At 38.3% G+C, this 17,974-nt stretch overlaps 1 protein-coding gene and 1 long non-coding RNA gene across 22 annotated transcripts in view; both read right to left on the reverse strand.

Annotated features, from left to right (window-relative positions):
- The window catches only part of SETD5 (SET domain containing 5), a 92,963-nt gene that overhangs the window by 17,414 nt on the left and 57,575 nt on the right, over positions 1-17,974 (reverse strand). For 15 of the 21 annotated variants that reach the window (XM_045530872.1, XM_045530851.1, XM_045530852.1 and 12 more), the window contains 4 exons: positions 9,387-9,634; positions 6,383-6,439; positions 3,972-4,442; positions 424-725 (listed from right to left, as the gene is read on the reverse strand). In XM_045530872.1, the coding sequence (XP_045386828.1) occupies positions 424-725; positions 3,972-4,442; positions 6,383-6,439; positions 9,387-9,634 (1,078 nt within the window). The remainder of the gene's footprint in view (positions 1-423; positions 726-3,971; positions 4,443-6,382; positions 6,440-9,386; positions 9,635-17,974) is intronic. The other 6 variants (XM_045530866.1, XM_045530864.1, XM_045530865.1 and 3 more) reach the window with 1 other exon arrangement.
- LOC123623586 lies at positions 12,918-17,869 on the reverse strand. Its single transcript, XR_006729928.1, has 3 exons — positions 17,833-17,869; positions 15,751-15,782; positions 12,918-13,249 (listed from the first exon to the last, which is right to left on the reverse strand). It is a non-coding gene; the product is annotated as an uncharacterized LOC123623586 (long non-coding RNA).

Genomic DNA, 17,974 nt, shown 5'->3' on the forward strand with positions numbered 1-17,974 from the left:
AGCATTATTTATTTTTTTGTTTGTGGTCTTCCCTAAACCATTCAAGTTCTTTCAGAATGTCTTATTGTTCTGTGTATGCTAGCTGTGTGGAATAGAGACATTCGCTAATTCAACTGGAACTTGGCTGAACTCTTGACTTACCTTTCACACAAAATGAGGAAACAGAAGAGGCAGTGTTAATGCCCACCAAATAAAATAGCTCATGTGCATCCAGAACTATGTTGTCCAAAGGGCTCTCCACAGGCTCATGGTATCCTTTACTTCTGCAAGCTGGGAGGCTGCAGCTGACACTATTGCATCAGCTGAACAGACAGATGGCACTGTCGGCTGGCTCTCTCAGATAAAGTTTTCCCATATATTTTAGGTAAAACTGGGAATGATCCTAGATATATGCTTCTTTTCTGAGTTTAATTATAAACTTACCACCTACTGCTGATATTCTCTTGAGGTCTGCAGTGAGATGAAGAAGTGCCTCTGGAATCTGACGGGCTTACCGCCTCCAAATGGGACATAGAGGAATGAGATGGCGAGAATTTCTTGTGCGGGGAAGATGGAGTTCGGGCTGAGGATCCCTGCACACCGTGGGCACCAGTGTCAGAAACAGAGTTACTGCAGCCTTGCCCGGCTCCTGAAGACTTGCTTTTGCTCTGTGCAGAGTCACCTCCCCCACCAGCAGAATTTTCCTTGGCTTCTTGTTTCCGTTTTCGGTATTCCAGCAGGGATACCTAAAAAGGAAAAAAGAAACAGTACCATAACTGGATATCATTAGTGGATCACTAGCAATGGGGAAAGAAGGAAAGATGGAACCTTAATAAACCACTAGCCAAGCCATGCAAACAAAGTAGGCATCAGCCGTGATAACTTTTTCCAGGTGTGACAGAGATCTGAGCACAACTACATATTTAAGCCAGTTGGAAATTGGTAAGAGGAAGAGAACAAACTAGGAGATGACATTTTTGAAGAATGGTGTTCACCAAGTAGAACACAACCTGTTTTTTGGCCTTCAGAAAACCCTGTAAGGTTACCATTACCTAGTAACAAAAGTGTGCTATCATAGTTATTTGCACCAATGGGAGCACCTAGAAAAGAGAGAGTGGAAAATTGGAAGCTTGTGTGGGTTGAAAAAGCCACCCAGGTGATTCTGATGGCTCTTTTGCACTCCCTAGGAATCTCTAGAGTTGGCTTTTTAAAACAGAGAAGAAAAAAAGAAAAAGCCAATGCTCCAGGGTTCTTAAATATGTTCAACTGTTCAACATACACATAGGTATTTGTTACTGTCTGTCTTACACACAGGGAAACATAAAAGGAATAGAAACTATTTCCAGTTTATACCTTAGTAACCTGCCTCTAGGAAACCTACACTTGGTAACTTCTCTCCAAGCTCCTCTTCCTCTGCCTAATCCTTACTCCTTCACAACAGATCCCCCTTCCCTGCCCCTCCTAGTACACTTCCTCTTTGCTGTTACAACACACTGTGCTTATACTGCCTGCAGAACCTTTTACAGTGTCTTATGTGTTCCCTGACTAAACTGTAAGTTCTGTGAGGGCCAAGACCAAGTACATTTGGGTTTTTTATCTTTAATATCCAGCATAGAACTTGGCATACTGCAGGTGCCCGGTAAATTTCAGAAATGTTCCATGATTTCAATCACTTTTGTGCGTAATAAATGAAACCAGAAATCCTAGATTGTTTCCATGTTTGTTTTATTCCCCACCCAGCAGGTGAGTTGTTACATACTTCTCAGTGCAGCAGTCCCCAACCTTTTTGGCACCAGGGACCAGTTTCATGGAAGACAATTTTTCCACAGATGAGGGTGAGATGTGGGGAGGAATGGGTTTGGGATGATTTATTATGCAGTCAAACCTCTCTGCTAGTGATAACCTGTATCTGAAGCCACTCCCCAGTGCTAGCATCCTTGCCTCAGCTCCACCTCAGATCATCAGGCATTAGATTCTCATAAGGAGCAGCAACCTAGATCCCTCACACATGCAGCTGACAGTAGGGTTTGTGCTCCTATGAGAATCTAATGCCACCACTGATCAGGAGGTGGAGCTTATGCGGTGATGTCAGTGATGGGGAGCGGCTGTAAATACAGATGAAGCTTCATTCGCTCTGCTCACCTCCTGCCACGCAGCACCGTTCCTAACAGGCCATGGACCAGTACTGGTCTGCCGCCCAGGGGTTGGGGACCACAGCCTTAGTGGATTCCGACTTCCATGGTCACCATGCTGCTTATGTTTGTTTCTGATAGTTCAGTGTTATTCATGCAACAGTCTTTGAAACCCATTACTATCTTTTTTTTTTTTTTTTTGAGACAGAGTGTGACTTTGTTGCCCTGGCTAGAGTGAGTGCCGTGGCGTCAGCCTAGCTCACAGCAACCTCAAACTCCTGGGCTTAAGCGATCCCACTGCCTCAGCCTCCCGAGTAGCTGGGACTACACGCATGCGCCACCATGCCCGGCTAATTTTTTCTATATATATTTTAGTTGGCCAGCTAATTTGTTTCTATTTTTTTAGTAGAGACGGGGTCTCGCTCTTGCTCAGGCTGGTCTCGAACTCCTGAGCTCGACCGATCCACCCGCCTTGGCCTCCCAGAGTGCTAGGATTACAGGCGTGAGCCACCGCGCCCGGCCTGAAACCCATTATTATCTTATTCCAAATTATCTCCTTTTTCTATCCCCTTGGGGTTCTCTTTTTTTTTTTTGTCCAAATATGAAATATAACAAAAAACATAAAAAGTAAGACAATTCTGTATATGCATTTTTTAGTATGTAATCTTAAAGAAAGAAGTTCATAATATTAAATTCTGGTAATGTATTTCATTGTAAAGAAAATTTAAAAAGCCGCTATAGGCTACATTGCAATGAGGATATTACAGATATTTTGCCATTACATGAGACTGCCCAATACATGCAAGTCACTGTGACAACCCAAAATACTCCTATGCATCTCTAAATGGCTCTAGTTGAGAATGACTGATACAAAAAGCACATTTTGGGCATTGTGATTTCTAGATCAGGCAATACTTAACAAGTGGTGTCCCAACCTGTTAACAAGCTTTCAATGGCCTGGCCTTGTCCATCCATCTCCCCCTGGACTTAACTCCTGGCTCTCCCTGCCTTCCACCTGATGCCACAACAACATTCGACTGATTGCATCACACTACATCCCTTCTGCCCGCTGGTGGAGTATCCCATATTTGCTTGTTCTGCTCCCATTACGGTAACATACTTCACCCTCATGTTGGCTAAATTAGTAACCTGCTACTCTTAACTTTAACCCCAACTGGCTAAGGATCTCTTGTTTGTTCTCTATGTATCTGACTAGGTCAAGTCTCCCTGTTAAGATGGTATCACCACATCTGAACAACTCCTTTGGAGAATCTATCACTACTATAATTATTACTTGTTAATATAATTATCTGCTAAAACTCAGTCTCACTTGCTATAAGCTCCATGAGGGCAGAACCTAGGAGGCGCTATAGCATGGTGACAATATAAGCACGTAATGTGGTATCATCAGAAAGACCTGGGTAGCGTCCTGACTTTTCTGTTTACTAGCTCTGTGACCATGGGCAAGTTACTCAACTTGCCTTAGTTTCCTCATCTGCAAAATGAGAAATTAACTATATTATAGGATTATTGTAAAGATAAAATGTATTTGAAGAACTTAACAGAGTGCCTAGAACTTGGGAAGTGCTAAATGATAAGTAATTATTACTCTCTTTCATTGCTTTAACCTTTGAATTGCCTAGCAAGTACATGGCACATAATAAGCATTTAAATTTGCTGAATATTTACAACATTCATCAAACTGTATCAAAACAGTCTGTCTTTCACTTGACATAGCAGAGACTATGTCTTATTTATCTGAGAACAGCGCTGAACACATAGCAGGAACTTGTTTAACATCTACGGAATTATTTGGTTACCATTCTTCAAAAGATGATCTATGTAACATGAAACACTTACCTTTTTCCTCTGCGGTGGGTTCTGGGGGGCAGATGGGACTCCCTCACAGGCCCTTTCGCCACCAGGTGACATGGATCCACGAGAGAGGTCTTTCATAAAGCCGTGTTCATATCTGCTGGAAAATCCTTCTGCAGGAGAACAATATCCCCCATCCAAATGTAAAGGCTTCCTATCTCCCACTAGAGGAGACCCTCGATATAATCCATCTGCTCGAGGCATAGCGTTCAAAGGGGAGTAGGCATACATCAAATTGAACTCTGTTCGAAATGCCTGGTCTGAGTTTCTCACGAGGGTCTGATGTCCGTCTCCACTCCTGCTTGGGAAACCAGTCTCAGAAGTTGGCCCAATGGAGGGATGAGGAGCCAGGTCAGAATGACCTGAGTTGAGCAGGGAAGGTCTATCAGCACAGCTGTTAGTGTTGGAGTCAAGGTATCCTACTTTTGTCAAATCCAGGTCTTTTCGGTGACAAAGCTGAAAGAATAAAAATCAACGAAGACATGGGGTAGGGGAGACAGGAAAAAGTCAAAGGGCAGAAAGGAGGGGAGGTGAGAGGGACACAGGTGAACAGAGAAAGATAAGAGGGATGTAGAGGAGAGAAAGCCATTATCATCTATAAAAGTCCCACGTCCCAAGAGTGTATATAGGCCAGATTACTAAAGAATCCCGGCCTTTCCCAAATTGCTTTCAAGTCTTTCCAGACGGGAATACTGGGAACATTAGAATTAGGTAATTGGCCAAATGTGACTACTTTGCCTGCTTAGCCTTTCATCGGGTTTGCTGAGTCACCTTGCACTACACTAAGGGACAAGAGGTATATGTGGGATTTACCTGAGCCCCATGAACACTACAGAGGTCAGACTGGTGTTTTAAGACCACTGGCTCCTGGTGTTATTCATTTCTAAATTAATATTGATGGAAGGTGGGGAAAGGGGAATGGGGTAGGAAAGGAGAAGGTAGACGGAAAGGCAAGTATTTAAGTTACTGGTTCAGTAAAGGAGGATGGCATTAAAGACATCAACCAACCAGTTCTTCACTCACTTTCACTGTTAAGTAGGTGTGTTTCTCATACAAGTTTCTGGACACTCAATTCTTTCTTTATCCTCTAATGTATGTCAACAAATCACAAGACCACTAATGCTCATCACTGCAGAGATTCTGAAATGCTGAAATGTATGTACCAAAAGTAAGCCCCACCTACTGTTTGGTTATCATTAGTTCCTAACACAAAGATTTTCCACCACTAGGTCAACTATAGCCAATTCTCTACAAAGAAAGGTACCAGAAACCCAGATACCACATCATGTCAGTCTCAAATTTTACTATCTTAGAATCTTTAACAACTGAAGACAGTAAACTTTGCTTTCATAAAAAGATAATCGAAACACCTGCAAAATCTCTAGTACACTAGTGTAATACAACCTTTTTCAGTTTCACACTGACCCATTAAAATCCCACTGATTTGGAATTTGGTAAACTATCACTAAGTTTAGCCCTACTTTTTTATTGGAAGGGGTTGGGGTTAAAGTTCAGTTAAACATTTCTGAGAGACTAAATTTCGTCTTTAAGAGAAAAAATGTCCCCTGTAGATTCAGAGTTAATCACTACATTTGTGCAAAGCTAGTAACAGAAACTCTAGCACTAAAATTTGAATTTAACATCTCCATAGCAGTAGAGTTTCTGAGAAAAGCACTCAATTGAGATGCTAAGAGATATCACTTGTACAGTACCATATCCCAAGCATTGCCAAATGGTGGCCTATGACACAAAGCCAGGGACTCACGCAGTTTCCTTCTGCACCCAGTAAGAAGCTACAGAGAAAATGTAGGAAAGCTGAGAGACAGAATGACTTTCTCTTCCTAAAGAAGCTGCTCAATCTATCAACCAAAGCCCCAAACTTTTGGTTATACAAAGTTGTCATATTAACCCTAGAAAAAGGCATAAGTCACTGCCCAACTCTTCCAACATAATCGGTTCTTTTTTCAACCCAAGATAATAAATATCAAAAGACAGCTCATACCAACTTTTGATGCAAACTTCCAAATTTGTTAACAAACAGACCCTATTTATTATTCTTTCTTTAACAAGGCTCCTACTACATATTCAGCATCCTTTACACTTGACTTCCAGATTCTATTCTTTAACAGCAGCCACCCCCCCCAACAACAAAAACCAACCCCACACACACACACACCACACACACACAGCTACTTCATTTTCCTCCATCTACATTGACAGTCCTGGAAAGTCACAGTCACACAGGAAGACTCATTCAACTTACTGTGACTGATCGGCCACCCTCCAGCCCATCACCCCACTCACTTGGATCCCCAGCCCTCCCCACACACTCAGGAACACACTCATACGCACTCACTCTCAGCCTCCAACTGTGATTGAGATGGTGTGATAACTACCTCGGGTGACAGGGACTCGGGCCTATGCGCAGGGGAAGTCTCAGGGGAGGATATGTTCTAGAGGAGGGAAAAGCATCTTGTTATTCATCTACTCGAAGTAAAGAAGCAAAACAAAACAAACAAAAAATAAAAGCAAGCATAGATGTTAGCCACAACTTTTTTGGGGGGCAGGGGATTGGATAAGAATGCATAGGGGAAATGTTTAACTGCAGAACTCATCTCAATGGACAGCATGACTTGTTAAAATGCTTCCTGGTGTCTTTGAAAGCATTTAAGGATAAACTGGTTATGTTTCATGCTGTAAGTAAACATCTCAAGCACATACCAAGAGTTAGATTGGTGAAATTTTACACTGTTACACTTTTTTGTATTTTAGATGGAAGTATAGCAACCTATAGCATTTGTTATTGAGGGGCAACCTACCCCTTATTCTTCTTTGGAGGAACCTCATTCCTTCAGCCCACACCTCTTCTGATTGTCACATTTCCTTATTCTCTTATATGCCTCAGGCCCACCACTGCTATCCAGGGAGAAACCTTAGCATGCTGGGGGCTGGCAGGGCTAGGGAGATGGCCAGTTCCTACCGAATGACAGTTATAAGAAATGTGATTGATGGAACCCTAGCTCACAGGCTAGATTTGGTTCTTGGAATAATCTAATTGGACTTGAGCAGCCCTACCAATGTTCTCTTGGTTAAAATTCACTGTACTTTTGGGAGCACAGCAAAGAAAGGACGTACGTGTATACTTGAAGTCCTTGTGTCCCATACAGGGGGGACTTTCACCTGAGGTAGCGCTCCCATAACAAACAGGGACTAAGCAGTGAGCTCTTGATGGAAAGACGTAAATGAAAACAAGTGGAGAGAGTGACGGTGGTGGTGTGGCAAGGACCCAGGGTGCCAGGGCTGAGGTAAGGGAGGGTTCCTAACATGGTGGACTTTGGACAACTGTGGCCTGGTCTCTGCTGTGCTAGGGGAAATGAGGCTGCTTCAGCATAGCAGGGTTTGAGCTGTGAATTTTATCTGATGGGGGGTAGGTGGTACATGTGGGTGAGCACATGTGTGAAATGGAGAGTGGAGTATGGCTCTCAGGGCAGGAAAGAAGGGGAGGGTGACTGTGGTGGTAAGGAGAGGCCAAACTAATCTAGTCCTTCTAATACTGCTTGCCCTCCTCTCTCTAGATGCTTTCTTCTAAATTTTAATCTCTTCCACTGCTTACCTCACCTTCTTCCTGAATGCTTTTATCCTTTCCAAAAATATCATTTCCTAAACTAAGCTGGTCTTTACTTATGACACTTTTTTTTTTTTACATTTTTCTATGTGTCATAGTCTTTGATAGAAGAAAGACTCCCTGCCTCTCTGGACTGGAACACAGGAAAGAGTATATAAGCCATTAGAATGGTGATACAAATGGGTCAGGGTGGTGAGTTTGTTTTTTCACGGATGAGAAAGGCTAAATTTCCTTAATCATAAGTTTATAAAAGTGCACTGGACCTCTTGTTATTTAATCGAATACTTTCTTTCCTTCGTAGTATTCTAACATTATGCTTATACTATGCATCACTAAAATGGTCACTGATTAAAAAAAAATGAAACTATTTTGTATCAGCATAGTGCTTTGTAGTTATCCAAGATGATACAAGGGATAGGGAATGCACTGAGTGCTAAATCTGCTTGTTTGAGAAGGTTATGTACCTTCTAATTTTCATTAATTTCACATTTATACTAAAACCTGCATTGAAGTAGGAAACTCTATTGTTATGATCTCTTGCCCTCTAGTGAGAATTCCCCTCACATCTTACTATAAAAGCTCTAGCTGTTAACTGAAAAGTCAATTGCAAATAGACAAAGTGAAGTTAGAAAGGCCTGACTCAGCTGCTTTATTATCTTGCTAAAAATGATGCTCCAAGGAGTTAGGTAAAGAGTCACTTCCCTGGAAAAATCAAATATAACCAGGCTTTCCCCCCCACCCAGAAAGAAGTTTACTCTGAGTTAACATGGTCTAGAGTTAGCTACAGAATACAGCTCCACTTTTAACATTGCTAGCTACTTCTTTCTGAGTTACTCATATAAAAATCCAGGTATTTTTAATCCTCACACTCTCATAAACACCAAATTGGGAAGATGAGATTGGTTAGAACATTTTCCTTTCTCAAAATACACATCTGGAGAAGTACAAGCTGGGGCAGGGTTGAGTGTTTAGTGATCAGAATCAATTCTTCTGAGCAGGAAGAGAGAGTATCCATTTAGTTACAATTCAAAGCAACATGCAATAGATGAATTTTTTAAATATTCAAACTTGTTGTCACCCAAGCCTCAATACTAAAGGGATTCAGAAATACTTCTTGAAATAGTAGAGGCAGACACTTGTAAATTAATTCAAAGAGTGAATGTCATAATTTGTCTCTTATACAATGCATGTTGCTAGCTTCTTGTCTACTTCTCATTCCTAACACATTATAACAAGGAGGGAAAGTAGCCTGGAGTGGAAAAAAACCCTCATTCACCATAAGCCATAACCCAATGCGTTCTAAATCTCTGTTCACTGAGGCTACGCTGAAAATACCGAACAACCTGGGACAGACACGTCACTTATTTAAAGGCCTACAAGACACACAATCAATCAGCATAATCTGAGTTCTTAGTCTGGTGTTACTAACAGTTGCCAATGGGCAGCTAGAGATCTATTTTGACCAAGGTACACAGGAAAGATAAAGATGGAGTTCTAGCATGCTTACTACCTAGAATTATGGAGACTGGTGGATTACATGCAAAGATAGATGAACGGGGTCTGTGGTATCACTGTTTCTATTCTGGAAGTACAGAGGCTGCCAAGATGAGAGGCTATGACGTAACAGGCCACACTGACCCTGAAGTTTCCCATTGTCCTGCTGAGATGGAGACGGAAGATAGTAAAGAAACATTTGGAATGGTATTATATTTGAAATGAGGAGATGCAAATGATGATTTTCATATCCAGCACTCCCACAACCAAACCCAAATCACCTCAAACTGCAGAGGAGTGTTGCAGCGACTCGCAGTAGTCAGTGATGTGATTGGTGAAAACATGAGGCTATATCCATTCCGACATTCCTCTTCTCCTGGGTGAGATGGACCAGGTGTGGCCAGCTGGGGGCTCTTTGAGCCTGAATTTGGAGGGGGTGGCGTGACTGGAGACAGAGGGCGAAGTAACTTGGTAACATTCTGTTCCATCAGATAGCGAGACTTCCATTTCTTTAATGGGCTCAACAAGTCTGTGAGACACAAAGCTTGGATGAGAGTTTGAAACCACAGCTTAATGGGAGGCTCTGTACTAAAGCCATTAATCTCTAACCTACAATGGCTCTTAACTCCTCTTTGGCCTTATCCCATTAAATTATCTCCTCTAATCAAACCAAAAGCCCAAAGAAATTCTTTAATTACCACACTTAAAATAATTCTCAAAATACTCTATCTCCCAGAGAAACTCCAGATAAATCTAACAATTCTAGTGACTGTCCCCGGAGCTATTAATTTAATCTCTTTTAGTGCAAAACATAAATTTCTTTCACACAGAGTTTCCAAAAATCTTAAATCTCTATTACTTCATTAAAATCACCCTCTACTTAATTGCCACATCACCAACTAAAGCTACTGAGATGCTAAATCCCTTTAATCTTCTTATATATTTGTGCTCTTTTGCAGCAGCTCTTTTGCAGCAGCTCTTTCTCTAATGTTCTTACAGTACACAATTCCCTGATCTATACCTAGCCCCTGGTGTTAGAGTCCTGAAAAGTGTGAAATAATTTTTATAAAAAATTCTCTCAACCACTTAAAAGAAACCCTAGGCTGGTACTCCTTTACTGATTAGAATAATCCTACTTTCTATACTTTTTAGATTCACTTTAAAAAAAAAGTAAGTTACTACACTGTATATTTTAGTGACCATTCAAACCAAACTACCTATCTCACTTGATTCTCAGAGGAAGAATATGCTTTTATTCATTTACAGTTAAAATGACATTTATTTACTTAATGCCCACTATATGGAAACCACTGAACTAGGTATGAGTGGGGGAATTGTTATCATATATTCTATATTCAAGGGGGTTACAAATTATGAGAGAGAATATGTGAGACATTTTAATATTAATATGATCAAGAGAGGTGATCATATTCCTAGTGTTAGTAAAAACAGTTACATTTTCTAAGTGATTATTATATACCAGGCACTATACTACGCGCTTTATGTGAAATATCTGATTTAATTAAAAAATTCTACAAATCAAGCATTACTATTATTGTCTGCATATTAAAGGTGAGGAATTTGATGTGTGAAAAGATAAAGACTAGGTAATCTCATTCGCATCTACATTATTAATCACTAGGTTAAAGAATACCCCAATGCTTAGAGAAAGGATTACACTTGTATCCCAGGCCCTCAAGGAAAAGTTCTGGGTCAGTAGGTCATGATCAGAGCCATGGTTTCAGGAAGAGTTAGGAGGCACTGAACTAAGGCAGTAGATGTTTAAATGGAGAGAGGGAAGAATGAATGAAAAAAATACTGGAGATGCATATTTTACTTTCTGGTATCTCAGAAGTTTTTATTTTCCTAATCTAGGAAATCTGGAAGTATATTCACATTTTTCTTTTGTTCCAAGTACTAAATTTTCTTTCCTCCTTTTAAAAGTGCCTAGGTATAAAATCAAACATGTAATTCACGGCTTATATTCAGAATAACTTTTGTATATTTCAAGGGTCTTAAACAATGAATCTTTTAGAACAGAGGTCCCCAATCTATGGTGACTTGTATAATTATTTCATTATATATTACATGTAATAATAATAAAGCACACAATAAATGTAATGCTCTTGAATCATCCCGAAACCATTTCCCCACCCTGCCCTGCCACTCTCCGGTCTGTGGAAAAATTGCCTTCCATGAAAATGGTCCTCGGTGCCAAAAAGGTTGGGAACCACTGTTTTAGAAGACCACTATACTGCTGGGTCCAACACTGTAACTACTAAAGTCAATTATTTAAGTGATGAAGTTTATCATAAAAAAGTTAGAAAATAAGAGATGAAAATTGCCACCTGCAAATCAATGTACATGGCATTCATCTAATATTTATTTACTGAGTACTTATTATGATGCTGTATTCAACAAAATGGACATCTGCCCTTGTAAAGTTTACAGGCCAAACCATTTGCCTCCTTTTTCTAATTCTATTTTATTTTTTGCATAAATAGTTATCGAATTTTATGTGGTCAAATCTATCCATCATTTATTGTTTTTCCTTACTTTTACCCAAGTAATTCCCAAGATTATATAAATATACAAACTTGAAATCATATCCACAAATAAATGCACTGCTAATATCCTGGTGTATTTTTATCCAGATGTTATTTATTTATTTATTTATTTATTTTGGATACAGGGTCTCGGCTCTGTCACCCAGGCTAGAGTGCAGTGGTGTGATCATAGCTCACTGCAACTTCAAACTCCTGGGCTCAAAGGATCCTACCACCTCAGCTTCCTGAGTATAGCTGAGACTACAGGTGTGTATCACCATACCTGGCTTGTTTTTCTATGTTTTTTTTGTAGAGACAGGGGCTTGCTATGTTGCCCAGGCTGATCTTGAACTCCTGGCCTCAAGCGATCCTCCCACATTCTGCCTCCCCAAGTGCTAGAATTATAGGTATGAGCCACTGCGCCTGGCCCAGATGTCTTTCTTGATGTGGCCTCAATGACTCCTTCCTTATCCACACTGCCCAATAACTATTTTCACTCAGAAATACATGGTAAAAATCTCTCTATGACATTATAGAAATATAAATTCAGTTTTTAATGGCTGCATGACATCATAAAATTTAACCAATTTCAGTATTTTTTAATTTGTTATTATAAATATATCTCAATGGCCATTAATTTTGTTCTACATATTTCTGCACTTGTTTCAGTATTTGTTAGGACAAATGGCTACATGTAGGATTGTTAAATCAAAAGAATGTCTACATATGCTAACCATATATTTATTCTTGTGAGAACTGCCTGTTCTTCAGCTTGCATTCTACAGGGGTATTAATCTTTTCTTGATTTGTAAGGGTTCTTTAAATTAAAAAAACGGTAACCCTTTGTCAAAAATGTTACAACTATATTTTCCTAGTTTGCTGTCTTTCAATTTTATTTACAAGTCATTGCTACATAATGTTTTATATTTTTATTTAGTCAAATAGACCAATCACTCACTTTATTTTCTGCCTCTGGTATCATGTCTTTGCTACCCCACCCCAAGACTAAGAATGCCAGCCTATTTTCCCTTTATCTCCATGTTTAATTTTGTAATTTACATTTTGATTCAAACAGAACATACTTTAGTATGAGGTAGTGATTAATCTACCCTTTTCCCATGCCAAATAGCTGGCCTAACACCCTCTTCCAAAATCCTTTGTAATTGTAGTATTATAATTTCCCCATTGATTTGAAATATCATATTTATCCTATTAGATTCTTAGATATACTGGGTTTATTTCTGAATGTAATTCTGTCCACTTACTGTCTGACATGGAATCAATATTTATATATTTTTTAGTAAAACTGGTGGAGCAATTCCAGTTATTCTACTCTAGGCTCTCCAAAATATTTTGACTATTCTAGCAATGAACTGTTGTAGAAATAATTCATCAACCATGCTCATTCTACCAAAAAAAAAAGTTAGGATTTTAAATGGTGTTATATGCAATTCAGGAGTAATCTGGGGAACATTCTCACCCAGGAATGTGGCATGATCTTTCAGTTATTCAAGCCGTGATTTACGTCCCTCTTCATGTGGATGTGCCACAGTTATAAACAATCAGGTTTACTCTCCAGTGTTCTCTAGTTTTTGTTACTATAGTGAACAGAACATACTTCTCTTATTACGCTATCAAAATGCTAACCCAAGAAAATGTTTATACATTCGTTTTATATCCAGCTACTTTACTGATCTCTACCAGTTTTGCAGTTAATTCTCTTGGCTTTTCTTGGTAGATGACCATATTTGGACATGATAACACATACCCTCTTTGCTGGTGCTTGAATCTCTAAGTTTTTTGGGTAATCATTTTGGCTAACAATTCCAGAATATGTTTAATAATAATGTTAACAGAGAAACAATTTGATAATCCATTTTAAGGTTTAACCAGTTTTCACAATGACATATGATAATTGGCAATTGTTTTCAGATACAGATTTTAAAAATTATTTTATTATTAAATTTATAAGTCACTATACTATTACTTCTCTGGCATCTGACTTGCTCACAAATGAATTATAATAATAGTTCTTAAATGTTAAACCATCCTTATATTCCTAGGAGAAATTTTATTTGTCCATAGCATATTATTCCTTTAATATTCTTACAAATTCAAGGTACTAATTAAATTAAGATCACAAATCTAACTCAAAAATGGTACTATGCTGTTTTTCTGGAGTTAATTTGATAAAATGAAATCAAGAATAAAAATTTTAATGAATAGTATATATTACTCGATCAAAAGTATGTGCACACAGCAGATAAAATTAAAAATTCTACTATTCTTTTATTGGTTGGAATTCAGGTTATTTTTAACCTCTGCGTATGTTTTGCTGATAATGACTATGAATACCTCTGTATAATTTTGGTTTCCAGGCCTATTTCTGTAGAACAGATACCTATAAGAACAACTATTAGATTAAAGATTACAAATATTTTTAATGTACATTATAAAACTTAGCAAATTGCTAGCAGGGATATTACACTCCTGTCCTTTTTTGCAAATCCTCTCCCCAATATATTAATCCTCTATTAATTCAGAGTCAATATAGACACAGAAATATGGTTAATACAGTGTGAATTTTTTAAAAAAAATATTTAAACATGCCTAGAATTTTCTGTGGCAAAGAATCTAATTTTTTTTTTTTTTTTTTTAGAGACAGAGTCTCACTATGTTGTCCAAGCTGGTCTGGGCTCAAGCAATCCTCCCACCTTAGCATTCCAAGTAGCTGGGACTATAGATGCACACCACTGCACCCAGCTATGACCTAATTCTTTTTCAATCCCTCATGTAAGTAAAAATTCCAGAACAATTTACCAAATCTTTCATATATTTCATTTATATTAAGGCCTGTTTCTAGCTATCTTGTTCTATATATGCATCCATCCTTGCATCAGTAACATTCTAAATGTAATTATTAGCTTCATATTAGAAGCTAGTTTTGTATTTCCAGGGAAAGTACTTTATTATCTTTTCTCAATTTTTGCTTATTTAAGATAAACTTCAGGCCGGGCACAGTGGCTCACACCTGTAATCCTAGCACTCTGGGAGGCCGAGGCAAGAGGATTGGTCGAGGTTAGGAGTCCAAGAGCAGCCTGAGCAAGAGTGAGACCCCGTCTCTACTAAAAATAGAAAGAAATGATTTGGACAGCTAAAAATATATATAGAAAAAAAAATTAGCCAGGCATGGTGGCACATGCCTGTAGTCCCAGCTACTCGGGAGGCTGAGGCAGTAGGATTGTTTGGGCCCAGGAGTTTGAGGTTGCTGTGAACTTGATGCCATGGCACTCTAGTCCAGACAACAGAGCAAGACTGTGTCTCAAAAAAAAAAAAAAAAAAAAAAAAAGAAGATAAACTTCAGAATCATTTAATCAAATTCCAAAAACAAGTTAGTTTCATGGGAACTATATGAAGAGAGAGAGAGAGAGAGAGAGAGAGAGAGAGAGAGAGAGAGAGAGAGAGAGAATATATTTATTCTTTCTATTAATGAAATTTCTCTCCATTTCCTCAGACTTTAAAGATATTTCTTAGTAATGGTTTGTTCCACACTTCCAATTAAGGTTATTCTTTGGCGGTTTCTTAGTTTTAAGTTTGGGAATAAAAAAACTTTTCTTTATTCACTTTCTTAGGATATAATGGTATTAATTTTTGTACATTTACCTTTTTTCCAGAGGTTTTATTGAACTTTTATTAATTGTAAATTTTTCAGTTGGTTATTTAGGCTCTCCTAGAATATATCCACATTATTTACATTTGTGAACATAATGCCCCGCCCCACTTTAGTAGTGATATATTTTATTTCTATACAATTTTAGCTTTTAGGAATTTAGAACTTTAATGTACATAATATCCATAAATACATGATAAGAAAAAATATTCTGTGTAGAATAGTGATAGCAATATTTTCTATTATAGTTCCAATATTGTACTGATCATCTTATATACATTATTCAACCTCATGTGCCCCATAAAGGAGATACTACTATTTCCATTTTACAGATGAGGCTCAGAGATGTTTAGTAACATCATGTAAGTCAGTAAAGGGTACAGTTGGTTGTCAAACAAAGGTCTATTTGATTCTTTCTACAATACCAACCTGTCCCCCTTTCTTAACATCTTCCTGGTAATCTTGAAAAAACAAAAGAAAACCAATAAACAAAAATAATTCCTCAGGGCCAGGCACGGTGGCTCACGCCTGTAATCCTAGCACTCTCGGAGGACGAGGTAGGAGGATCGTTTGAGCTCAGGAGTTCGAGACCAGTCTGGGCAAGAGCGAGACTCCGTCTCTACTAAAAATACAAAGAAATTATATGGATAACTAAAAATACATATATATATGTGTATATATATATATATATATAATATAATATATATAAAGTTAGCTGGGCATGGTGGTGCATGCCTGTAGTCCCAGCTACTCGGGAGGCTGAGGCAGGAGGATTGCTTGAGCTCAGGAGTTTGAGGTTGCTGTGAGCTAGGCTGATGCCACGGCACTCTAGCCCAGGCAACAGAGTGAGACATTGTCTCAAAAAAAAAAAAAAAAAAAAAAAATTTCCTCAGGATTTACACTAACTTGTAGCAATGATTCACTCATTTGACTACTGCTTGATTTTCAAAATAAATATTTTCCTTCTGTTGTGTTGCTCCTTAAGGACAAGGTGTGTCCTGTGAATGTTTCTCACTGCTATAGACTACAGTAGATGCTCAAATAAAGGTTGGTGACTAACAGTCCTAATTCCATTCCAACCAGGGGACGTAGTAACAAAGGCATTTTTCCTATAAGTCTTTGCTAGTCAGGACATGAATCACTTATACAATCTCCTGTTCCCAACCTTAACAACACACATACGTAACGAGAGAGAGAGAAAGAGAGACATGATAATCTATTTTAGCTAAGTTATATTCTCACTATACTTTAAAAGCTGCCAATAAATTGACAGTATTAATTGAAATCTGGCACCAAGATTTGTTTATATTAATCTTGTTTGACTAAATCTCCCTTATCTTTGATGAATATCAGAACAAAATATTTTAAATAAATAGTATCATTTATCTTTCAGATAACTTATAGGGCATAATCCAATCCGGAGACAGAAGAATAAACTAAGTCAATAATTTAAAAAATGGTAGGCTCATTTTTATCTAAATAAAGTCAGAATTTTAATAAAAAGCAGATATTACTAATAAAAATAAATTTAAGTTTATAATATTTACTCAGCAAGTTGATGAATAGGAACAACAAAGTGGTTTATATGAAAATCTGAAATATCATATTAACTATAGCATTACATGAGCTTTAGCACTTAATTTATTTTGGGTTTTTAATTTTAATTGCATAATATTTAAAAAACTGATTTAGAGATAAACTTACAAAAATCACACAATTACGCTGATATTATGCTGATATTTTCAGGAGAAACTTTGGTAAAAAGACTGTCCCAGGCCGGGCGCGGTGGCTCATGCCTGTAATCCTAGCACTCTGGGAGGCCGAGGCGGGCGGATTGTTTGAGCTCAGGAGTTCGAGACCAGCCTGAGCAAGAGTGAGACCCTGTCTCTACTAAAAATAGAAAGAAATTATATGGACAGCTAAAAATATATATAGAAAAAATTAGCCGGGCATGGTGGCGTATGCCTGTAGTCCCAGCTCCTTGGGAGGCTGAGGCAGGAGGATAGCTTGAGCCCAGGAGTTTGAGGTTGCTGTGAGCTAGGCTGACACCATGGCACTCACTCTAGCCCGGGCAACAGAGCGAGACTCTGTCTCAAAAAAAAAAAAAAAAGAGAAAAAGAAAAAGAAAAAGAATGTCCCAAAGGAAGATGGTATCATAAGTTAATACACCAAGGGTTTCAATTAGATTCCCTGAAAGGGTCACTGTGAAAACCAATGGACCAGATGATTTTTCACGGCCATCTACTTTAAAAATACACAAGAACCTTATACTGGATTTAAAGCTGTATCTTTTAAAAAATTTTACACTAATTGTACACCCTTTTGAAAACAATCAATAATAATTTTTCATTTACTTCATTCATCCCTTGTCCCCTCAAACCACGCTTCACCCAACTCAATCAGAATTTATAGTCTTTCCTGAATATAGTGTTCCATCACTTTCTTGCCTTCCCCTCCCCTTATAAATATGGATATAGATTTCCTAAACTTACTACTTTAAATGTATCTAACCTTTTTATAACCATTTCTGCTGTTATCTGTATACTGTCTAGTTCCTTCTTTGTTGTCCTGGGAAAACTGATCCCTGACTTGAGATCTCTCTCTTCTTCTGTAAAGACAGATGTAAAGTAACTATTTAGAGAACATGCTATTT

The sequence above is a fragment of the Lemur catta genome, chromosome 18 (assembly GCF_020740605.2).
Source record: "Lemur catta isolate mLemCat1 chromosome 18, mLemCat1.pri, whole genome shotgun sequence".
NCBI classification, from domain to species: domain Eukaryota; kingdom Metazoa; phylum Chordata; class Mammalia; order Primates; family Lemuridae; genus Lemur; species Lemur catta.